Source organism: Erinaceus europaeus, chromosome 5 (genome assembly GCF_950295315.1).
Source record: "Erinaceus europaeus chromosome 5, mEriEur2.1, whole genome shotgun sequence".
Taxonomy (NCBI): Eukaryota; Metazoa; Chordata; class Mammalia; order Eulipotyphla; family Erinaceidae; genus Erinaceus; species Erinaceus europaeus.
This window is the reverse complement of record NC_080166.1, coordinates 112,393,579-112,419,340: the sequence shown is the minus strand read 5'-3', so window position 1 is coordinate 112,419,340 and position 25,762 is coordinate 112,393,579. Positions and strand designations below refer to the sequence as shown.

At 34.7% G+C, this 25,762-nt stretch overlaps 1 protein-coding gene across 12 annotated transcripts in view; it reads right to left on the bottom strand.

Moving 5' to 3' along the window:
- The window catches only part of MYCBP2 (MYC binding protein 2), a 238,289-nt gene that overhangs the window by 43,331 nt on the left and 169,196 nt on the right, over positions 1 to 25,762 (bottom strand). For 5 of the 12 annotated variants that reach the window (XM_060191609.1, XM_060191610.1, XM_060191612.1 and 2 more), the window contains 6 exons: positions 23,473 to 23,595; positions 20,487 to 20,666; positions 10,033 to 10,134; positions 3,576 to 5,207; positions 2,106 to 2,275; positions 10 to 254 (listed from right to left, as the gene is read on the bottom strand). In XM_060191609.1, the coding sequence (XP_060047592.1) occupies positions 10 to 254; positions 2,106 to 2,275; positions 3,576 to 5,207; positions 10,033 to 10,134; positions 20,487 to 20,666; positions 23,473 to 23,595 (2,452 nt within the window). The remainder of the gene's footprint in view (positions 1 to 9; positions 255 to 2,105; positions 2,276 to 3,575; positions 5,208 to 10,032; positions 10,135 to 20,486; positions 20,667 to 23,472; positions 23,596 to 25,762) is intronic. The other 7 variants (XM_060191615.1, XM_060191619.1, XM_060191617.1 and 4 more) reach the window with 5 other exon arrangements.

Genomic DNA, 25,762 nt, shown 5'->3' with positions numbered 1-25,762 from the left:
CTGTATTACCTAGCTAGTGTCTGCAAGTAGAGACAAGGCATTTTAACAGGAAGATCCTCAGAAATGCCCTCTTTCACGCTGGGAAGCTGAGACTGGAATGGCTTGGAAGGATGGTAACACAGAATGCTTGGTTCTGCCGCACTGCTCAGAGATAGCAGGAAGAGTGCATTTGCTTTAATCACCTGGTGAGCTTCCATAGTTGGCAAGGCACGAGGAGTTTTGACTTGCATTGGTTTCCTCCTAGATTGCTTGACCTGATCAAAAAAAAATTTTTACTGACTTTTCCTACTTCTATTCAAAATGTTAATTTCTTAATCTGTGTTTTTTTACTTTCTAATAAAGAGCTTTACTGATGTGAAACTGTTTATTTATTTATTTATTTCTGAGTGCAATTATGGGATCTAGTGCATGTATAATACCCCCTCTGGGGTCCAACTTTTCAATAGAGAAAGAGACGAAAGACAGCAGAGCAAAGCTCCACTATCTATCCATGGAGCTCTGACTATACTGTCCACGTGCTCCAATGAGATGAGTTTTTTAAAAAAATTATTATTACATATGAAAAAGAAAGATTCACATAAGGTGGAAAAAGAGGGAAGCTAGCCAGTATGCATGCAGTGCTGCAGATCGAACTGGGAATCTCAGGCAAAATTAGTCCAAAGGTCTACCAGCTGAGTCACTGCTGCAGTGCAGGGACTAGGGTTTGAATCTTTGCCCCCAAAGGTGGTAAGAAACACAGTCTAATAGGTGAGGTATATTATGAGCTTGAAGAGTTTCTTTATTCCCTCTCTTTTTTCAGACAGAGACAGAGAGGCAGAGGGAGTGAGAATGAAAGAGACCATAGTACCCAAGTTTCCTGTGGTGGTGGGCTGAGCTTGAACCTGGGTTGGACACTAAGTGAGCTATTTTGCTAACACTGTAGAACTACTTCTTTAAATAAAAAAAATTATTTTGAAATCATTACACTTATGAATAAAACTGCTTTATATTAGTCACAAACTCTTTAGTTAGGAGAACTAAAAAAATAAAAACCTAGTAAAATCTAACCTTAATTATTTCGTGAAGTGTACATGTGTGTGTGTGTGTGTTTGTGTGTGTGTGTGTGTGTGTGTGTGTGTGTGTGTGTGTGAAGTGGTTAAGGGTGAACAAGTCACAATGGAATACAGTATAGAATGGCACTTTGGTGTAGGGGGAGGTATAAGAACACATACTGGGGAGATGTGAAACTGTATCAGCAACAAATCTTGATGAACAGCATCTCCAAATTAAAAAACACATATGTATATATATACATATATAGCCAATAATGTATAATCACTGAGATTAAAATTAATTTAGGTATGTAATATGAATAATCTTGTGTTTTCATATGTCCTACAACACAATAAATAAAGAAAAAATGAGAATTAAGAGAAAAAAGTGAACTGTAAAAACTTATGTTTATGTTTTGAGGAATATATATATAATATTTTAACAATAAACATTTGTTAGTAAGGCACATATGCCACTGGATAGTATACTTCTGCAACTCTAAGATTAATTTATTTTTGTGATTAAAAAAAATGACCTGGTAAAATATTAACTTTTCATGTTATTTGTAGTATAAACACTACTTTTTTTAAAGTGCAAGGACATTGTGCATGTACAATTCCACCAGGATAATTTTTTTTTCTCTTTGCAGAAGAGCCAGAGAAACTGAGAGAGATATACACACGAAAGCGAAAGACCACTCCAACGCTTACGCACTGACACTATGTCCAATAGGTGCTGTAATGCCCCCATAAGGTCCCAGGCTTTAAACCCAGTTCATCCAGGTGAGCTATTTCACGGCCCCTACTAGTTATGTATTTTAATATAAAGCTGGTGAATAAACCTAAGCTTGGTGCACATAGTATCCCTGAACTGCCTCTTGGTCCGACCTTTATACTATTTGTTAGAAAGGGAAAGAGTAAGATAAGGAGATGGAGAGAGAAGAAGAAAGGGAAAGAGAGGGAGTGTGAGGAGGTGCAGGGATGGGGGGAATGTATAGAAAATGTAGGTACAAAAGTACTGATTTTAAAAAATATGTATCTTTATGATATTATACTCAGAAAGGATAGAAATACCTTTTCCCTTGCAGCAGCTTGTTTTTCACGAAGGTACTTTTCTCTACAGCGATCACATACCAGATACCAAGTACTTCCTCCTATACCACCATCACCACAGTTACCAGCCCATCCTCCACAAAAATGCCCAATACTATTGTAACCTTGCCCACCAGCATACCGGCCACAACCTGGAAAGAAGAAGAACAAAAATAAAAATTTGACATTTTAATTGTCTTTCATTATCTGATCTTTACTGCTTATACATTAATGACATATTAATTCCTCAAAGTTATCAAAGTACTTTAGCAAGAATCTGAATTTTTCCCCAGACTATATATTATTTATATCGTAAAAAGAGCTATGTTTGATTTTAAAAAATGTAGCCAATTACATGATTCCTCCTACTATATTGGAGATATTCTGAAAGCATGTCAAAAGAAAGAAAAGATATGGGAATACTTAGGCTTACTAAGTGCACCAATACAACTGGACAAAGTAGATAGAAAAAATTCTGTAAGAATGATGTATTTTCAACAAAAGAAATAATACGTTCAAAAGAAAAAATATTTAATTGCTACAGAAATCCTTACATCTATTTAAAAATACAGTCCTCTGACTAAATTATGTCACTACCAATGGAAAATGCCAAAATGATCAGTAAAGCCTAATTTCAACTTTGAGCAGGAAAATACTTAAACAAAGAGTTCTAATATTTGGAATTGTCTTGTGTCTCTTTTTCCCTATAATTTTAAGACACCTGAACAGCAATTTTGGGTAACATACATAACATTAAATCTTAAAACATTTCTGAAATTGCACTTAGCATCATACTATTAGAATATACTTACTTTTTTAATTAAAAATATTTTTATTCACTTATTATTGGATAGAAAAAGAGAAATTGAGAGGGGAGGGGATGATTGAGGGGGAGAGACAGAGAGACACCTGCATCCTTGCTTCACCTGGTGCTTGAACCTGGGTCCTTGCATGTTGTAACGTGTGTGCTTAACCAGGTGTACCACCACCTGGCCCCTTATTTACTTATTTTCACGAAACATACTGATAACACATTTTATTATCTATCACAGCAAGAGTTTCGGGGGAGCTTTATATTTGTACAGTTCCCCTACTCGGGTAGACTGTTCTAAATATCAGAGAGAAATAGAAAGGAAAAAAATGGAGAAAGAGAGGCAAGCAGAGAGAAGGAGAGATACTATAACATCCCACCACTCAGGAAGCTTCCCCTGGATGCTCGCCAGCAGTGCTGGGGGTAGAACTCGGGTCCACAGATATAGTAAAATATGTGGTCTTTCAGTTGAACTATCTCCAACTCCTGATAAGAAAGATAATGTACTTTGAATTTATTTTATGACATAAATTCTAGGCAAATGCTTCCTTATATTTTAGCATAGTTTGTAGAATAAGTTCAAAGCTAGCTTATTCATTTTTAAATACTTATTTCTATTTAATAATGTTATCAGTACTGACCTGGGTGAGCTTGTCTCATATGATATGTAACTGGATATGGATGTGATTCTCCACACAGTTCACAGATGGTATCTTTCTCTGGTCCTCCCACTGCTAACTGGGCCATCTCACCAAACAAATTACCCCTGGGTCGAACTTCTGTCTTTTCTTTTTTCTTTTTTTCTTTTTTGGTCTTCTTATTCTCTTTTTCACACTCTTTCTTCTTAAGGACTGCACAAGAGCCAGGGCTTGGAAAAATCATGTTCTGGGAAGCTGCTTTGATAGTAGCCAAAGAGATGTCTTCCCAAAAAGCCACTAAATGTTGTAAAGTTAAGGGAAGAGGGGATTTAGATTTCATTGAGTGATGCATGGACATTTCAAAAGTGGCTTCAGTTTTCCCATCCTCACATTTTTCATGCAGGGGTGGTTCCTTAAGCATTGACAACACTTTATTTTTGTTGATACTGCCCATTTTAGAAATATCTGGTCCATGAGGTGCAATATTAAACATATTTAGTGCAGATGATATTTCTAATGAGTGTCTATTTTTTAATTTGGTTTCCTTTTCTTCTGTAGGTTGTTGGCTATTTAAACTACTTCTTATAGGAGCATGTTCTTTGGAAAGATCAGGATTAAATTTCAGGAAGGAAGAACAGGCCATTGCATCATGTACTATGCCTTCATGCCACAAGAAAGAGGCAAAGACTGCTCTAGCGCACTCTGCCACAGACGGAGACATAGCTTGCTTGGCTGGTTCTAAAGGTTTGGGTCCATCCCCTTTGAAAAGAAAGGTAGATTTTTCCTTTTTGGGCCTGGTATGTCTATTAGCACATTTTCTACTTATTTTGGGGGATGCTCTCATTTCCTGTTCATCTTTCAATGGTGCTTTTCCTATGCTGAAATGGACTTTATTTGAACCTTCATCCATACTCTTAAATTCACTACTTTCATCACAGGTGCTATCTGTTTTTAAAGTACTTGAAGTGCAAACTTCAACCACCTCACTGTGAAGGTTTTCTTGTACCACATGGGGAGAAGGGGCTCTATTTTCGGATCCGGGAGAATCTTTAGAATCCTTTGGTAGTGATTTTGATTTTGGTGATGTTGACCGTCCTCTCAATGGTTCTGTGAGGGGTACTTTCTTCTTGCGGAGGGTATCTGGATCCAGTGTGTAAGAGTCTGATTTTGAACGTTCCCGAGGAGGATCAAGTTTTGTCTTAACAGGCGCAGTACTTCTTTGAGGTAGGTTTTTCTCATGTGGTGAGGAGGAGCGTGGAGAACTAGCACCAGATGGGCTAGACCTGTTGGCTGGGAGAGTCTTTGGCTTAGGAGATGATGATCGAGAACCTGGTCCTGGGGACTCAGCTCTGAAGCTAGAAGACATTCTTCCATCAGATTTTATTGTCTGCAATGTATTATGGTTGGGAGACAATGATCTACTATGAGAATCTGATCTCAACTTTGCTGCATCAGATTTCAAAAGGAGGGATTCACTAGCTGATAAACCTTCTGTACCCCTCAGTTTCTTTTGATCAGCATTAGTCCGGCTCATACGCCCGTCAGGTTTAAGTGATCTGCTATGTTTGGAGGACAGTTCTGGTTTTCCTGATGTAGATGCTGGTCTAGATGGTGTTGAGACAGTTCCTCGATCACCTGCATAATCCATTTCACAGTGAAATTTGTTAATAGAATTATAAATTATTGACAATGTAGTAAGTTAATATTGAAATAAAAACAACCAAGATTCTATACACCATGTCACAGACAAAAATACTTGAAGAAAAAGGGAAAAAGGCTGCTCATAAGAATACACTTCATTTTCATAACTGTATTTTCATGGATATAAAATAAATTTGAATAATTAATACTAAAGTACCAGTATCTGCTATATCTGAACCTCAGTCCTAGTACAAAAACTAATTATACAGAATTTAACTTCAATGAGGAACTAAGAAGAAAAAATACAAGTATTCTGTGGAATAAGAACTTGGGAAAATATATATATTTAAAAATATGAGTTAAATTAAGTTTCCAGAATGGTGATACTCTACCCTTCCAACCCCAGTTTTTTTTTTAATTTTATTTATTTATTCCCTTTTGTTGCCCCTTTTTTTGTTGTTGTTGTAGTTATTGTTGTTGATGTTGTCGTTGTTGGATAGGACAGAGAGAATTGGAGAGAGGAGGGGAAGACAGAGAGGGGGAGAGAAAGATAGACATCTGCAGACCTGCTTCACCACCTGGGAAGTGACTCCCCTGCAGATGGGGAGCCGGGAGCTCGAACTGGGATCCTTATGTTAGTTCTTGTGCTTTGCGCCACGTGTGCTTAACCCGCTGTGCTACCACCTGACTCCCCCAACCCCAGTTTTTTCTATTAGGGTGTAGGTCTTGCTGACTTAGGAAAATGAATTTACATGCAAATTATTGTCTTCAAGTGCACAAATAAAATTAGACTAATAAAGAATTGCTAAAGAGATACACTATTGACTGGATAACAATTTATAATTAACATATGAATGCCCCAAAGTTACTGACTTACATATAATTCAGAGTCTATTATCTGTAAATAAGCTCTATTTCAAGTATGTATATAGATAATCTAAGTTTACTTCATTAGAACTCTAAAGAGTTTGTGTTGTGTTCTCTTAGAAAAAAGAGAAACAGTAGCATCATTCGAATTACAAGTACAAGTCCTTTGGGGTTTTTAACAAGGAATCAGGAGAATGCAATAAATAAATAACATCTTTCTTGGCAAAGCAGAAGATAATTTATCTTTTAATTACCTTTAGTTTTTATTTACTGGATAAAGACAGCCAGAAATTGAGAGGGAAGGGGGTGATAGAGAAGGAGAGACAGAGAGACACCTGTGGCACTGCTTCACCTCTTACAAAGCATTCCCCTGCAGGTGTGGTCTGGGGGCTTGAACCTGGGTCCTTGAGCACTGTAACATGTGCGCTCAACCAGGTGCGCCACCACCCGGCCCCTACAGCAGAAGATGATTTCTACAGGGCATCCTCACCCTCATTCAATGTTTCTTTTCTACTATTTCCTGCTTTCTTTGAGGTAGGAGGTGGTCCAACCTTGATGTGCCCATTTAAGTGGTATGAACTTCAAGATTACCCTACAGACTTAAAATAAAAAGCAACAACTCTTCCTCTTAGTTTAAATGCTATCAGTTGTTACAAGGAGGATAATCTAGCCTACATGATTAAAGTGATATGGAATTCATGAATGGCAGATGTGTTTTTTTTTTTTTTTTTTGAAAGAAGGTATCTAGTAAGTTGTGAAAAACTGCTAACTGGTTATTTCAGTTGTTTTTGAAAAAAGTAATTTGAACAAATCTGCATAATGTAGGAAACTGTTTCTGCTCCCTGGTCAAGGCAATGTCACCATAGAAGCTACTCTCTTAATAGAAGGTCCATAAAGACTGCTGTTACTTTAGTCAGTTACTCTATATGGTCAAGTACATGTGTTCTACAATGGTGTAGGGCTCAATAAGTATTTGTTAAATGTACAAGTGAACGCCCAGTCTCTTCATTTTTTTTCTTTTGCAGTTCTCAAGTGTCTTATTTTCTGGAAATCCACTTTTTATAATTATGACTCTTAAGGGCAGAGGTGACAATAGCTGTGAGAATTAGATATTCACAAGTGAATAATTGTGCAATGAAATAGTTAATTATGGCAGAGTACTCACACAAGTCCTTTGTGGTTTGAAACAAAGAATCAGGAGAATAGCTCAGATGAACTAAGATTGTTTATTGCCTATCTTGGGGAAGCTAAATCTTATTTAACAGAATTTAGACAGATATTTAAGTGGTCTCCTATATGAATTATAAAGATATACCAATTTAATCGTGCCTATTAGTTTCTTTTTCTTTTCGTATTTTTTCTTTCTTTTTTTTGCCTCCAGCGTTACCACTGGGGCTCCGTGGCTGCACTGAAAATTCACTGCTCCTGGTGGTCATTTATTCCATTCCCCCCCCAATTGGGTAGGACAGAGAGAAATTGAGAAAGAAGAGGGAAACAGAGAGGAAGAGAGAAAGCTAGACACCTGCACACCTGCCTCACCACTTGTAAACTGGGCCCCCCTGCAAGGGACTAAACAATGAGACCTATCAATTATCAAAAATACTATTGTCATAAACTTAACAAAAATGTTATCTAGAAAAGACTAAGTGGCATAGGTACCAGCACCCCTTATTTCTATAGTTCTACTAGTGGTAAATACTTTTAAAATTATGAGTGGTGATAGCTGAATATCTGCTGGAGTCCAAAATATAGTAGAATTAATTAATTTGTTAATTTTCTACTTATCAAAATATAGTGAGAGTCTCTGAAACATTTACTTTTCAAGAAAAAAAATGCCACATATTAAAAATGCTACATTATAAATGCCATGAATCCATATACTAAATAATTGATTTTTTTCCATTTGAATTTCAAAAGTTATGGGATAGAGTAAATGCTACTAAAACTGTGGTGCTGTAGATTAAATATCAGTTAACTTTATATCTTAAAAAGGAAGAGACAGAGAGGAAGAGAGAGAAGAGAGACTTGCAATTTTACCACTTGTGAAGCTTCCTCCCTGCAAATGGGAATTTGGGCTTGAACTCAGGTCCATGTGCATGGTAATGTGTCCATTCAATCTGGGGCACCATATCCCCACCCCAAAGTATCAGAACGTTTAAAGATATTTATTAAAATATCTAACGTTATTAGACGTTATATATTTAAAAATATTTAACGTTATATATTTAAAAATATTTAACGTTATTTAAAATAATGTTTAAAGATATTTATTAAAATGTATTAGTGTACAGCTAATGTCTTCAAGTCACTGAATGAGTGTAAGGATTATTTTTATCATAAGTAAGTTAAAGTGGTAATTGGCAAAAATATTTTAACCTCAAATTCTGAAAAAACAATAACAGAATTGAAATTTAGTACATTTATTATTAATGACCTGTATAATCTTTATACCAAAATCATAAATCAGTAGATTGAATGATATCATACTATGTTATATAATAATATACTTTTTTTTTTTAACCAGAGCACTGCTCAGCTCTGGTTTATGGTGGTGCAGGGGATTGAACCTGGGACTTTGGAGCCTCAGGCAAGAGAGTCTTTTTAAATAACCACAATGCTATCTACCCCTGCCCCATAATATACTTTAAATTTGTACTGCTCAGAGCCTGGCTGATGCATCTGGTTGAGTACACATGTTCCCATGCACAACGACCCAGGTTTAAGTCCCCAGTCCCTACCTACAGGTATACAGTACACTTTACATAAGGTAAAGTGAGAATTGCAGGTTTCTCTGTTTCTATCTCTCCATTCCTCTCAATTTCTAACTGCCCTATTAAAGAATTAAAAATAAAATAGAAAAGATAAAAAAGAAGAAGAAAAATGGCCGCCAGAAGCAACAGATTAATCTCATCATGTAGGCAATGAGCTCCAGCAGTAATCCAGATAGCAATAAAACAGACAAACAAACACAAGCTGTATGGCCAGACCACAAAATATTGTATATATCATGTTTTACAACACTATACAGATTTGTTTCTATAATCTATTTAATATAACATAGTATTAAATGACATTACTATTAATTACATAAGATAAAAATATGAAATCGTTTTACTCATTTCTATGAAATAGTTACACTTTAATTATTTGAAAAATATGTACTATATTAGCTAGTCCAGCAAATCTTCTTGTGGTAAAATTTTTAAAGTACATGTTTTTGACAGTTGTACTAAATGTTATTTAAAAATTAAGTACATTCATATATATTAAAATGGGTACTTATTTTTGAAGATCAAAGCATGCTTTATATTGCTTAAAATTATCTTTTGTCAGTAGCATAAATATGCCTAAATTTAAAGCATTAAAATTAAATCACTAGGAAAATATCATAAGGAAGACTCATGCAAACAATATAGGCAGGTATTAACATACAGTACTGAAAAACATTAAACTAAATACCTTTAATTATCAAAGTCTATTATAAAACTAAAAGAATAGAATGATTTTTTTCCATAAATAACAGGGCACTGAGAAGGAAATTACATATAGAATGAAATATCATATAACAGTTATTTATACCTTCATAGACCAAATTGGGTTTAATTACTTATACATATACCATTTTTTACTTATAATGAGGATTCTAATTACTTCCCAGATAAACCACTTTTTTTCTGCATACCTATTTTATCTTTTAAGACCTCACATAAGTTTAAAATTAAGAATATTTACTCTACAGAGGGAATAAACATGCATATTAATTAGGATAACTAGTACTATAAATACTAAATAAATATATCATAAATTACTCCAAAAACATAAAATTTTAAATAAAATGATGAACTTTAATATTAAAAAATGGAATGAGATGAAAATGACTGAGGTGAACTTCTTTACTGAAACCTCTTGTGTTCATTAGGCATGGCCCATCCGTGAATGCACGCATACCCACCCTTCAGTTTGTGAGACAGAGATGAGAGAGCAGAGGCAGGCCCAGCTACACCATAATTTTTGTAAATGCGCTCACGAGAAGCAAGGTTGCGAGATGGAGATTCTACAGTGGAAAACATTGGCAAAGAAGCAGCACAGATTCAATGGAAAAAAATTTAGCAGAGAACACAAGCAAAAACAAAGCATTTCAAATGGTATGCAACTACAGTCTATGGAAAAAATTATATTTTTCTAGACTTTTCTATACGTCAATATCCAAAATTAAAACTGAACATCAAAGTTAAATTAATTTGTATTAATTAGGACGGCTCCAAATGTGTTTATTTAAAAGTAATGCTCATAGCTGTGATAAATCAAATCTGATAATGTCTTTTTAGATTAATATTTCTTTAATTCAGTTTTATTTAATTTGGTGCTTATTCACTTATAAATAAGTTTGTACTCAATCTTTTTTTCCTAGTAAATAGTAAGAGGTAAATAAACATTACTTTTAGTTTAACTAACTGCCACCTGGTGTTCCATATGAGTATAACATTATGATTTTTTAAATATATCTCAGAATGGACTCATGTTGACATTTATGGTTGACCACTTTCTGAGCCTGTTCTCAATGAAAAATGTCATGTTAAATATAAGATTTAGTGTTTGTTTCACAGATACCAAATTATTATACAAAAATTTCATGACACAAAGCAAATTTCCAAGTCACTGGAAAATGTCAGACATACTAATGACTTAGCATGCAGAAAATGCCCTACTTAAAGGAAGTAATATACCTTTTTCAAAGAACAGAATCATTTTAAAGATAGTATGCTTTAAAAAATATAAATCTGAAAAGAAATCTCTTGTTTAAAAATATACTCATAGGAAATAAAAGAAGTATAACCAATGGAGCTGGAATAAATTCAGGAAATAATAACTTTTATCAGTGAAATTAAAAAATTAGATGAAACATATAGTCTTTTTTCAAAACAGATTAAACAAAAACTGACATTTTGTTATTATGATCAAGATTTAAGATTAAATGCCCATAAATCAAATCATTATTCTATATAAGGGACTTAGTATGTACTGAGTGTCAGATATTGTTCAAGGTATTGAGGATAAATGATGAAAAGAAATAAAGTCTTTATTCTTATGGAGCTTATCTTAAAGGTGAATGGAGAAAGGCAATGAAGAAGTAAATCATAGTAGATCACCTGGTAATAAACTTGGTAGTCATAAGCACGTGGTTGGGTAGAATTCTATGATACTCAAGGTATGAGGTCTAGAAGAGATCAAAGTATTCCTCAAATACTGAACAAAGGAGGGCAGGAAAGGATAGTTGATACTATAGAAAATATCCATAGGCAAATAAATAATATATTTTAATGACGAAAGTAGTATCAATTTTGTCAAACACTGCTGACAGATCAAGGACAATGACATTACAGAATCAACAATGAACTTAATAGCCACAAACTGACTAGAATAATTTTTGAAATTAAGTTATGAAGAATTCAAGAGAATATGATAGGAACTGACGAAGAGATAAGAAATATATACTCCTAAATCATCTTCCTGTCCACACACCAAAAAATAAATTTTCAAGTAAAATATATATAAAAATTTACTGTTTTAACATTTTTGAACATCCTTGTTTTTAAAGTGTATGAAACTCAAAAAGTGCTAGGCACTGTAAAGAAATGCTTATGCTACTTAAATCTCAAATATTATAAGTCTGTCATTGACCTTATAGAAGGCTGGCAACTTTTGATGAGAACAGTTAATTCAAGAAGAATTCACACTGTTACATTATGGATTCAGTCTTGTGGCTTGATTACTGACATGTGACTAATGGATTTTAATAGGAGGACACAAGAACAAGAGATCTGAATAATATATCAATGGGAAGCACTCAACAACATAAATGAGAAAAGCTAGAAGAAAATGTATAAGGCTATCAGAGGTTAATGACAAACTTTTGGGAATATTTTGAAGGCAAAGTTGTCTTGATTATTTTCATTATATTTCATAATTTGGAGACAATGAAAGGTATGGTTTAGAGTAAATAAAGAATCACTACTAACTATCTACAAAAGAGAGGACTCCCCCCACACACTCTTCATATAAACTTTTCCAGCCTTTAGGTCATGATTAGTCAACAATTTTTCTTTTAGAATTTATTTATTAATGAGAAATACAGGAGAAGAGAGAAAGAACCAGACATCACTTTGGTACATGTGCTGCCAGGGATTGAACTTGGGACCTCATGCCTGAGAATCCAATGCTTTACCACTGTGCCACCTCCCAGACCCACAGTCAGAACTTTTTTTTTTGGCCCTACATGTTGACTCTTTTTTTCAGCCACCAGGTTCCAGATGCTAACATGTTGCCAATCAGACTTCCCTGGGCAGACGACCCCACCAATGTGTCCTGGAGCTCTGCTTCCCCAGTGCCCTTCCTCACTAGGGAAAGAGAAAGACAGGCTGAGAGTATGGATCGACCTGCCAATGCCCATGTTTAGTGGGGAAGCAATTAAAGAAGCTAGACTTTCCACCTTCTGCACCCCATAATGACCCTGAGTCCATATCCCCAAAGGGATAAAGAATAGGAAAGCTATCGGGGAGGGGATGGGACACAGAGTTCTGGTGGTGGGAATTGTGTGGAGTTGTACTCCTCTTATCCTATGGTTTTTGTCAGTGTTTCCTTTATATAAATAAAAATTAAAAAAAAAAAGAATCACATTTTGCAACAGAACCCTGAAGTCCACACTTCTCCTGCCACACATCTCCCTGCATGATGGTGGAAAAGGATCGCAGGTGAGACTGCTTTGCATGGGGAGATGAGAAATAGTACCTATTTGCCAATTACTATAATGTAAAAAAAATATTAACCCCCTCCGACCATAAAATCACATTTTGAAATTTGAAAACAGGTTACAATAAAATGTTTGAAAAGATTAACCTATACCTGCAGATAACACTTACTTATGCATTTAATTTTATAGCCTTTGCTCAAAGTAACATATATTTTCATTGTGATCATAAATGATATATCAGGATCAAAACCCATGTCCTTATCTCTAGACAGTGGAATCTGAAATCTGGTGATAGTATATAAAATTATAGTTCTGTAGAGGGGAAAACACAAAGCAAAACTTGGACTGGAGTTGGTTTACTGCAACAAAATAAAAGACTGTGGGGTAGGGGGGTGGGTTCAGGTCCTGGAACTAGATGGCAGAGGAAGAAGATGGCAGGTCCTAGTGGAGCTGAATTGTTATGTGGAAAACCGAGATGTGTTGTGCATTTACAATCTATTGTATTTTACTGTCAACTGCAAAACAGTAATCCCTCCAGTAAAGAAATTTAAAAAATTACAGTTCTGTGATTTAAAAGGTGGCATATATTAACTTTCACTACTGAATCAACAATGAAATAAAGATAAGGAATGTTAAATTTCACAAAAACAGAAGTACACCAAATACCCATAGCTAAAAGAATGTGCTTACTCATAATTTTGACACAAATGTCCATAACTATGTTATCTCAAAAACAGCACCAACATAAACTTAAAACTCATGTTGTACCAGTTATTTCCAAAATGAGACACTTTAGTATTATGTTTGCTTATTTCCTACTATGTGCTATCTACAAGTTGTGAAATTATCAAAATACTGGTAGGTAGGCAATGTTAAAGAACTGTAAGCAAGATATCAGGAAGGACACTATAATGGAAATATGCAATATTCAAGAGGTCAGGTGCCTAATCACATAGCATAGATAACTATCCTTGATATTCAGATGAGAAGAAATTGTTTTCTATTTTCAAGGCTTATTGCTTTTCTTTTTTTCTGATCTTCCTGTTTACATTTTACTATTTTGCTTTCATCATTATTTTTTCTTTTAAAATCTGAATTAACATGGAACTATAACAGGTGAAATATACTGATAAGAAAATTTTAAATAAATCACTTTATTGGGGGAAATGTGGATCTAAGACCCTTGCCATACATGTGCAATTTCATGAGTCAGCACACCAACTAGTGTCCTATAGTGAGAGGAAGAGGACAAGTTGTTGGAGAAGGGCAAAATACTAACTTGCACCAATGAGAATGCCATATGCTAGGAAGGATAGGAGAAATGAAATATTTCATTAGAATGTGGAGGAAATTTTTTATTTTACCCTGCTGGTGAGAATACAAATTGGTCCAATTTCTGTGGAAAACAGTCTAGAGACATCTGAATACTAAAAATGGATGTATCTTTATGACCTGGAAATTTCACTATTGGAGATTTACCTAAAGCAAAAAAAAAAAAAACTCATCATAAGAGATCTATGTACACTATGTTCATAGCAGCACAATTTGTAATAGCCAAAATTTGAGAGCAACCTAAATGCCGCCCCCCCCCCATGAGGGGCTAGAAAACTGTAATATATATCCTACTCAGTTTTTTTTTTTAAATATTTATTTATTCCCTTTTGTTGCCCTTGTTGTAGTTATTATTATTGTTGTTGATGTCATTGTTGGATAGGACAGAGAGAAATGGAGAGAGGAGGGGAAGACAGAGAGGGGGAGAGAAAGACAGACACCTGCAGACCTGCTTCACCGCCTGTGGAGCGACTCCCCCTGCAGGTGGGGAGCCGGGGGCTCGAACCGGGATCCTTGTGCTTTGCGCCACCTGCGCTTAACCCGCCGTGCTACCGCCCGACTCCCGACCTACTCAGTTTTTAAATGTGCTGAAGGCATTTTCTTTGTCTCTTCTTAGATGGAACTGGATGGCATTATGTTAAGTGAGATAGGCCAAAAAGAGAAGGGCTAATACCAGATGATCTCACTTATAGGTGGAACTTAAGAAAGATCTTGTTATATGATGAATGAGTAGCTCATAAGTTGAGAGTGAGAGTGTTCTGCAGATACATAATACAGAGAGATATGAAACTGTAACCATGTATCAACAACTGTACTTTAAACCACTAACCCAATAAAATGAGGGGAAAAAGTGTTGGCTTTCTTTTCCTCACTTTGGTAAATTAGAACCTTACAAAAATTTATTATAATTTCTAAAAAATAATGTACTTTTGAAATAAAACTGTAAATTTTAGAATAGTAAGGAAAAAGTCTACATAAACATTTGTCTTCCGTATACCTATAAATGTAAACTATAAGTACTAACAAAGCTAGTACACTAACTAGAAACATAAACAGAAGTTTAAAATAAAGGATATTTATGAAGATATTTTACATTATTTAGCAGTCAAAAAGCTACACAGTTTAGAATATGACTTCTAGAGAAGTTACTTAGTGGTAACATGTATATTTTCCAAGTATGTGGCCCTGGGTTTGACCCCTTGCACAAAATGGGAGCACCATAGACATCAGCAATGGATCTCCATGAAAAGTAGAGGAACACTTTTATGCCTCTTCCTCCCCAGTCTGTGCTTAAAAATAGAAAATAACAGGGAGCCGGGCAGTACCACAAAGTGGTACTGCAAAGCGCAAGGGCTGGCTTAAGAGCATCCTGGCTCGAGCACCCGGCTCCCCACCTGCAGGGGAGTTACTTCATAGGCAGCGAAGCAGATCGGCAGGTGTCTTTCTTTCTCTCTCCTGTCTCCCCTCCCCTTCATTTCTCTCCGTCCTATATAATAATGACGACATCAATAACTACAACAATAACTACAACAACAATAAAAAAATAGAAAATAATAGTAGCAACAGCTCACTGATATAACATATAGTAAGGCCTTGGATTTGTTCTCGGTACTATATAAAAAGCCAATCCACAATGTTGTACAACTTTTTTCCCTTTTTTGTTTCTGGTTTTCTTTCCTCCTAGCAATTTACTGTTACTATTAAGTTCCCAGGGTTGGGCGGATAGAAAAAAAAAAAAAAGCATTTGGCTTAATTATTCCATAGTAGGAAGGAAGGAACCAAAAAAAATTATCAGAATGCTAGATTACCTACTCTTAAAACATTAAAACTCCTTAATAAAATATTTGAAACCTTTAAGTCCATTACTCAAAATGGTGGAAAAAGAGCCCCTGTCAGCAAGATAAGTCATACAAAAATGGAGTTCAAGTTTTGACAATTATCCCATGAAAATGATGCCAGTTGATTACAATTACAATGCAATTTAAATTATAACTATCCTTCCTAGATTTCTTTTCCCAAATGGAGAGTATATAATGATCTTTTTTATTAAGTTAATAAAAATTGCATTCATTAATGTTTTTTTATTTTTATTTTTAAAGATTTTATTTATTTATGAGAAAGATTTAAAACATCTGAGACTTGGGTACATATAAATGTAAAGATCCATTGTTCCATAAAATGAATAAACCTAGTCTTTCCTTCTATTCATTATTTTTTCCTAATCCTTATCAAGAAAGGAAAAAACTACGACACACACACAATCCTATTCTGCTTCCAAAAGGTTCTCATTTTAAGAATGCCCAAGTGAAAGACAGCATCAGGGGAGTACCCTTCTGTTTGCTTTTGCCAATACCAATGCAACCAAAGCACAGATACAGAGAAAGGAGCTTCAAGTCCACCTAGAAAACAGAACTAGTCCAGAATCCAGGTTGGGAGGACAGAGTCACAAACAAGGTAAAAACTTGGTCCTGTCTAGCATTACTACTGGGCCAGGATCATGCTATTACACTGCCCTATAGCACTCTCAACATTACACCTCACATTGCTTCTGCCATAGTGACTGGCTCTAGGCTGTTGTTTAGGCTGCTCTGAGGTGGCTGCTGCATATTGCCTACTTCCAACCCCAGCAGTCTAGCTTCCAGCTAATTCCCAGTCTGGGTTCAAGGAACTTCATCCCACAGGGCCCCATCTTGCACAGCCTCCAATCATTATAGCTCCACCCTGTCCTGTGGCTCCAGTACACCTGCCTCCCAGTCCCTGGGCTGCTAGTTTGGCCCTCCCCTCATTCAGCTCACATCTGGCTCAACCTGTAGCTACGACCCCCACTGCCTGATCTAACCTGTACTTCCTTATATACTTTGCCTGGTTCCAGCTAGGTCCTAGTCTCCAGGATTGTCATCTGGTTCCAGTTTAGGGCCTTGTCATCTACTGTCCCAGCTCACCTATACAGATAATCAAACATAATAAGAAGACAGCATAATCTATTTTCTTTTTTTTTTTTTTTAGTTTTTAATTTATTTATTTTTCCTTTTTGTTGCCCTTGTTGTTTAACACTGTTGTGGTTATTAATGTCATTGTTGTTGGATAGGACAGAGAGAAATGGAGAGAGGAAGGGAAGACAGAGACGGGGAGAGAAAGAAAGACACCCGCAGACCTGCTTTACCGCCTGTGAAGCGACTCCCCTGCAGGTGGGGAGCCGGGGGCTTGAACCTGGATCCTTCCTCCAGTCCTTGTGCTCTGCACTATGTGCGCTTAACCGCTGCACCACTGCCGCCCCCAGCATATTCTATTTTCAAGGGTGGGCCAAGACAACATTTCAGAGACAACTCCAAATTCAACAGAAAGACACATATAAACCTCCTATAGATGAGCTAGAAGCTGTGGTCCTAGAGTTGCCCACTAAATTGGGAAGAAATATAGAGAACCACAAAAAACTCAGAGAATAATGAAAGAATTCACTGATAAATTTATAACAGTGCTCAGAAGAATGAGGAATAAAGTAAAAGAGCTAAAAACACAGAAGATAACATCTGAAAAAAATGAACAGCAAAGATCAAAGTAGAGAACAGTAAGTTGAGTTAATGGAAAACACCCTTGAAAGAGAAGAAAAAATACTAGAATAAGTGGAGATATGAAAAGGTAATTATGAAAGACCATCAAGAGTAACAACATTCATATCATTAGGGAAGGAGGAGGAAGAAGAAAAAGTGGAAAAGAGAAAGGGAGAGATAGAGAGTAAAAGATAATGAGAGGGAGAGAGAGTAAAAGAAAAGGAGAAAGAAAGAGGTATGTTAGGATTCATAGTTGAAGGAAGTCTAGCTGAGAATTTCCCCAACCTAAAGTGGATGGGAGTCCAGGTGACAGCACACCTGGTAAAGTGCAGAAGTTACCATGCATGAGGACCCAGGATCAAGCCCCTAGTCCCCACCTGCAAGAGGGCAGAGGTTCAGGTGCTGTGGAGCAGTGCTGCAGGTGTCTCTCTTTATCTCTCACCGCCACACTATTTTTCTCTTTCTTTCAAAAAAGAAAGGAAAAAAGTAGATAGGTCGCCCAGAATAAGGGACTCCAAGGAATCCAAGAAAAATGCATTCAATCCCAACTTTACAAAGGCACACAATTACAATGACAAAGATCAAAGACAGTGAGATTACACTGAAGGCTGCCAGAGAGAAGCAAAGAGTCACTCATGAAGGAAATTCATAAGACTATCAGCTGATTTTTCAACAAAAACTCTAAAAGGTAGAAAGGTCTCCACTTAAGAATACTTTATCCTGCTAAATTATCAATTAGGTTTGAAGGAGATAAGACAAGTGCTTTACACATATGCAAAAGATGAAGGAATTCATCACCTCTAACTCAGACCTATTAAAGATACTAAAAGGACTCACATGAAATGATATATACAGTGACCTCCCCCCACAGGAGGATGGGGGCAAATAAAACCAGAAAGATAAGTTAAACCTAACGAAAATCATGGATTCAACCACAAAACAAAGGGTTGACTGGGGGAGGGAGGGAGCTCTAGGAGGAGCAGGTGGAGGGATACTGGTGCTTTCACAGGGGTGACTACAGGATAATGCATTTTGAGGAGATGACAATTGTACCTCAAAATATCTATAGGCTTGAAAACCAAAGTAACCTAAAAAAATAAAAAGAAACAAAAAAAAAATGAAAAATGAATGTTCAAGTGAGTGTTAGATGTAAATACATGGTCCCTATGGCAAATACAGGATGTGATACTACTAATACTTCCAAATTAATTTCATTAATTGAAATTGTCTAATACATATAGCACACTAGGAAAGTTTATATATTTTCTATTTATTTATTTTCCCCTTTGTTGCCCTTTCTTTATTGTTGCTGTAGTTATTATTGTTGTTGTTATTGATGTTGTTGTTAGATAGGACAGAGAGAAATGGAGAGAGGAGGGGAGACAAGAGAGGGGGAGAGAAAGACACCTGCAGACCTACTTCACCGCCTGTGAAGTGACTCCCCTGCAGGCGGGGAGCTGGGGGTTCAAACCTGGATCTTTACGCTGGTTCTTGTGTTTCGCGCCACGTGTGCTTAACCCACTGCGATACCTCCCGGCTCTCAAGTTTATATTTTTGTATATGCTTTACCCAAGGTAGATAATATCATAATGAATAAGACTATCTGCTATCTATTTTCTGCTGGGCCTAGTAAAACACTAAGGCAGATGGCATTTTATTAAGTAAACTTAGCTACAATTGTCAAATCCTTTTTCTAGAGAAATAATTTAGATCTGTGTGTGATGTTTTATTAAAAAGATTAATTATTTGAATTCAAATAATGCATGTGTTAAGTTGAGACTTTTATAAATTATTTTTCTCGGTGAGTATGTTTATCTATTGTAAAGTAACATGAACTAAAGATCAAAACATACTGTTATGCTGAAACGAGTTGAACCACTCAGGTTAGTAAGAAGAAAATAATATACTTTTTTGAGCAATTTGTGTTAATAATGTAATATGCTATTTACAAATTAAAGGTTTACTTTATTTCATGTGAGAGAGAGAAAGAGACAGACAGGCTGACAGACAGACAGACAAGGGTGTGTGTGATTCACCTAAGAGGGAAACTAAAGCCAGAGTGCTACTTTGGTTTATGCAGTGCCAGGCATACAAATGAGAGCCTCAGGCATGCAATTCCTGAACTCTACCAGCTGAGCTATTCCTTTGGTTGCAGTTACATGTACTTTATTTGGGTCTACTCAGGCACCAAAAGACCAGTTTAATGTACAAGGAACAAGAATAACAACAAAAATAAGAACCAAGAAAAAAAACTATTTGAGAAAATTTGGAACTCTAAGTTGCTAAACTTATGGCTACTGAATTCACTCAAAGGATACAAACACACCTACCTACCCAGTATAACAGCTCTTCTGTACACTGGACTAGTGATGTAGCTGTACTCTCGGGTCATCTCTATCTAATAAAAACCCAGTGCAAAATAATGAAAGCTATCCTTATGTGAGATGCTTAACAGAGTTGTTCACATCATAAAATATTCTGAAATAATTAATACTTCTACAGTTTGCACTTGCTTCTACTGAATTTAAAATAGAAAGTGTAATAATCATTTTATTAACTATAATTAATAAAAATGTATAATTAAAAAACAAATGTCATAGCTGCAGAAGGTCTCAGCTCAGAATAACCTAAATGGCTAAAAATGTGGGAAGGGACAAAATCCTCATTAAATAATACCAATCAGGTGAGTTGATACGTAGTTAGTAAATCATAAACAACTCAGAATAAAGCTTCAGAAATGATTGATGAGGCAGGTAAGGCTGACAGACTTACTCTGAAGCTGAGGCTGCTGGAAGGAAAGGGGCTGTCCGAACACAAATGGGCTGTGGACTAGGGAAGAGGGAGGTTTTGCTGCTTGATCAAAGATGGAAGGAGCTGGGAGATTGGGCCGTGACTGAATGGTATTCAATATGGCACTCAGTTGGTCACCTGCAGTGGGCAAAACAGTCAAAACTACAACTTGTTATTAATTAACATCCAAAATGGCAATGTAAATGGTGTTTTATGACATACAGATAAAGTCAAACACTATATAAAAGCATGCCAATTCAGAAATGTATGAAATTTGGTGACTGTTATCCTCAAAGGAAGGATGAAACTTTGTATGTTGTTTTAAGATGGAAGTACTCCATCATATTTACTTAACGTTCCTTTACTACTTTGACTTATTAAAACTCATATATAACATCTACAAACAGTTTGGGAAAATATAGAGTCCATGAAGAATCAATGATGAATTGATTTAATATCATGAAGATCTAAGTAAATGATGTTCTCTACAATGGCTAAATCACTCTGACTCACATGCAGTATAATACATGCGTAAGGTAAGCAAACCATATAGACAGATTTTTTAAAATGTAAGACAGAAAGTAGGCAAAGCAATATTGTTACCTGAACAATATATTTACATTGAATTATAAATTAACATTATCAGTTTTAACTAGTTTCTTGCCAAAGAAATTGTACTTTATTTTAAATGTATGAAGTCTTTTGCTTGAATAAATGGTTAAAATATAGGACTTAAAAGATAAGAAGAGATATGAATTACCTAACTTGCAAAATACCTTAAATATGAATTCTAACATTTTCTCTTAAAATTAACTATAAAGTAATTACACAGAAAAATAATTTTAAGGTCAGGCATTGGCATACCTGAAAGAAGGCACATGATAATGTGCTACGGCCCAGTTTAAGTCCCTGGTTAGTCCCCGCCTGCAGTGGGGAGGATTCCTGAGTAGTGAAGCAGTGCTTCAGGTATCTATCTTTCTTCCTCTCTATCACCCACTTCCCTTTCAACTTCTCTCTGTTTGATATCTCTATCCAGTAAATAAATAAAATTAAAATTTTTTTCTTCTAAGAATAATTTAAAAATGGAATAACATAACTAGACAGATGGCAGCTCATCACTTATATATAAATATGCATATTAGTTTAAATGATGCCAAAAGAAAACACAGCATACTGAGAATAGCTGATACATAAATTGAAAAAACAGTACTTTTCCAGTAATACTCCCTATATGTAAGGCAGTTTTATGTGAGAATCTCTACTAAAGTACCAGTAAGGCACATATCCACATGAAAACAGTGATGTACACAGTGTTTATGGCACTATTTCAAAAACGCAGTAGAAAGGATTTCATAGGTAACAAATACTGTAAAATAATTTATGGGAATTTTTTTCTAAGAACCAATTTCTTGACAACTACTATGGAAAATGGAAACTATTATGAGAAATAATACATAAAGGTTAGATATATTTATTCAGGTTTAAGTTTAATATTATTTCTTTGCTCCTGTAAACATGCACACTATTTTTGGGCATTACAAAAATGAATCTTTAATAAAGCAATATTCTATTACTGTCATTCAACAATAAATAATCTCAGCAGTGCTTGTATTTCTTGAAAGTTGATTTTTCTTTATAGTGCTATTTAACTTATATAACGTATATAATATTACTTTTATACTGACAGCCACCAGCACAATTTAGTCATTCTAGAGACAGAAGCACACAATTTAACTTAAACACCATTTTTTTTTTTTTACTACAGAACTGAAGCAAGTAAATGTCTAAGGTTTTGTTTAAGGAATGACAATAGCATAAAGGGACTGACACACCACCATGCATTTAGGCTACTGAAGAATGAAGATCTAAACTATTCCTTGGACAAATTTATCCAATAAAAAGTAAATTAAAGAATGAAGAGCTGGTTTTAGCTTAATTTGACTGAATTCTGAACTGCCAAGAAGTAAGCAAGCAGACAGTACCCAAATTGTAGAATAGATCAAAAAAAAAAAAAGTAGAGAGGGAACACCAAGAAGAAATGTCAAGGCTGTTTCTTTAATTTTCATTAAAAAATGCATTGTAGAAAGTAATGAAGATATCGAACAAATAGTAGTTTTATTTTAAACAGATTATCTCCTACCGAGGTAATTTTCTAATTTTATGAACTACTTCACTAGTTTTGTAAATCAGGTACGGTGACACTATGTTTTTTCCTCCTTAAAATGAAACCACATGAATTAGCTAAAAGAACATGCTAAAGTAAAATTATTTCTATTAGGCTTTCTAATACACCATCCAATTGTATACCAACTTTTAACATTATGGCTGATTTTGAAGGAAATTGTCAGGCATAGGAAAGAGCATGATTATATTTGAACTGACATTCAAATGCAATTTTGAATGAAATACATGTATAAATATCCCAAAATAATTGTTTAGTTTATGATACTGGCATCGTCCACTAATGTAGCAAAAAACAGCTGCAGATATTTTAAACTCATATGACTTAATATTTTAAACAAAATTCTGGCTCCACTATACATCATAAACCCCGACACATAATAGCATACAATTCCAAATTATTAAATATTCAAAATCATACATATTTAACAAGGCATGTGTAAAATCAGTTAAATTCTGATTTTAAATGAGTATTTTGTGAAGTTCTTTGTTGCTCATGAACATTAACTTTAGAAATAAGAGGGTAGTAAAATAATATATCTTTATAATGTGAATTAAAAAGGAAGGCCTTAAAATAACAACATAAAAGCAGTGTGCCCGTAAAATTAAACTCAAGCTGGCAAAAACTATATTATGAAAAAAACACTTTCATAAACATTTGAGTGTTAGTTTCCTAAGAAAGAAAATTTATGTAATGAAATTTCACGGGTCAACAAGAATAAAATGAAAGAAGGATAGTAAAAAAAATTAAAATATATAAACAGAAGTCTTACTTTAAAACACCTACCTTTACTGTTTCCTAGTCCATAGTCAAACCCTTGAGCACTGCAACTTGCCCCTTTATTGAAAGCTTGTACTGAGAAGGGGCTCGGAGGAGGAGTTTGAGAATTTTGATCCAGAAGAACTTGTTCTACAATAAGAGGTACAGCTATAAAATTAATGTTTTATGTCATTCCCTGCTCTGTGACTAAAGAAAAAATACCAAAAAGACTTAATGGCCATTAGATTTGGTAAGTTTAAATATTAATTAATTTATCTTGACACTAACATATATGACAAGCCTTTGTCTCATTTTTCAAATATTCAGTGAAAATTAGAAGTAGGATGTGTTCTCATGTGCCAAGTTAACTGTGGCAGGTGACATCACTAAATGTGATTATTTCTATATTGGAAACTTTTATTTGTGATGAATTTATACAAGATCATTTTATATAACAAAAATTGGTAACTGTATCTACTATAAGGATAATTAAACATAAAAATATTGTGTATATTAGTAATTGAATAGGAAATCTTTAAAAGAAATTTCAGCTTATAAAATATTTTAAATTCTAAATGTGAAATTTAAGAGAAAATGACTTTTAACTCATTTTTACATACTATGAGGATATTTTCACTCAGTGAAAGTATGTGAAAGGATATAATCAGAGCTATTAATACATTCTAAAATCAGCAAATGTGTTAGAATTCTTATTTCAAGCAGGAAATGGCAAATAATTTGATCCAAATGGCAACTGTTAAGAATACAACACATCAAACATATAAACTAATTTATCGCCTACTATTAAGTGGCTATAAGATTCCAATAATAAAGATACAAATACAACTATCAGGCTTTTCTACAGTAAACTACTTCTTCTATAAGACACTCAGAAAAGTGGACTAGTAATATGAATGGCAAAAACAACATTATTCTCATCTACTAAATTCCGATTTGTTTAGCAGTAACTATTTAACTTTTATTTATTCATAAAAAATTCCTATATTTTCAATTTCTTGTCTGTATTAAATACAGCTGCATACTAATACTGAATAGTTGATATGAAAACCACAGCAAATAAACTTAGTGATTTTAAGTAACTTAACTTCTCATCACTTGTTCCTTTATACACCCCAAACAACAAAGAATCAGTGTATGAATACACATATAATTTTTTTAAAAAATTGATCTTTCTTATAGGGTTGAAATAGATATATTTTAGGAGCTGGGCAGTGGTACACCTAGTTAAGGGCACATGTTACAATGCACCAGGACCTGGGTTCAAGCCCCCAGTTCCCCCCAGCTGATGGCAAATTTCAAAAGCAATAAGCAGTCCTATAGATGCTTCTCTTTCCCTCACAACTTTCCTCCTCTCTCTCAATTTCTTTGTCTCTGTCTAATAACTAACCAATAAATAATTAAAAAAAGAAAAAATATTTTAGCAGAAATTATATCCTAGTAACATTTAAGAAACATCCATCCAGCATATGGAATATAGTTGTCCATGCTAAAACTTCCTTCTTACTAAAGTTTACTTTATTTAACAATAGTACAGAGCCTTATTATCTGGTAGTTTGTCGATATTTATTCATGTAAGTTTCATCTTAAATTTATAAAATATCCACATTTTATAAGTGATAACGCTGAGGCTAGAGATACTAGTTAATCAGGTCAAGGTAACAGCAGAAAGTATTCTTATTACCATACTCACTTTGGGTAGTAAAGTAACATTTAAAAAATTATCTTACTTTATCCTATATATTTTTGGGTTTGACAGGAAAGTCTAAGCTTACTCATTCATATATTTTGATGTTTTAATATTTTTTGTGACTAAACTTGTATTTACATAACTTACAGAGCAACTTGTGTGTGCCAAAACTACTCTGTAATCTGTGAGTACAAAACTGCCTGTCCACAAGGGACTCACAATCTCACTATGAATAAGTAAAAGTTAACTTCAATACAATATATCTTTTTTTTTTTTTTTACAATATGACTTTTATTTAGTGGTTCTTTAGGAACACAGACAGAATTCTTAACTTCTTGGGGATCATATAAGGCTTCCCTCAAGGGAAAATACGATCTAAACTTTGAAAAACAAAATTTTCTACAAGGAGAATTAAGAAAGGTGAACAAGAAGAAAAATTATCAATGTTGAACAAGACAAAATACACTTCAAAGTAGAAGGCCCAATAACAAAATATGGAACCACCCCCAAAAGATCCTATGTACTTATTTAATATTTATTTCCTAAGACAAAATTCAACAATGAAATTGCCTGATAGAAGGAATATAGTTCGTCAGAAACTGATAGAAA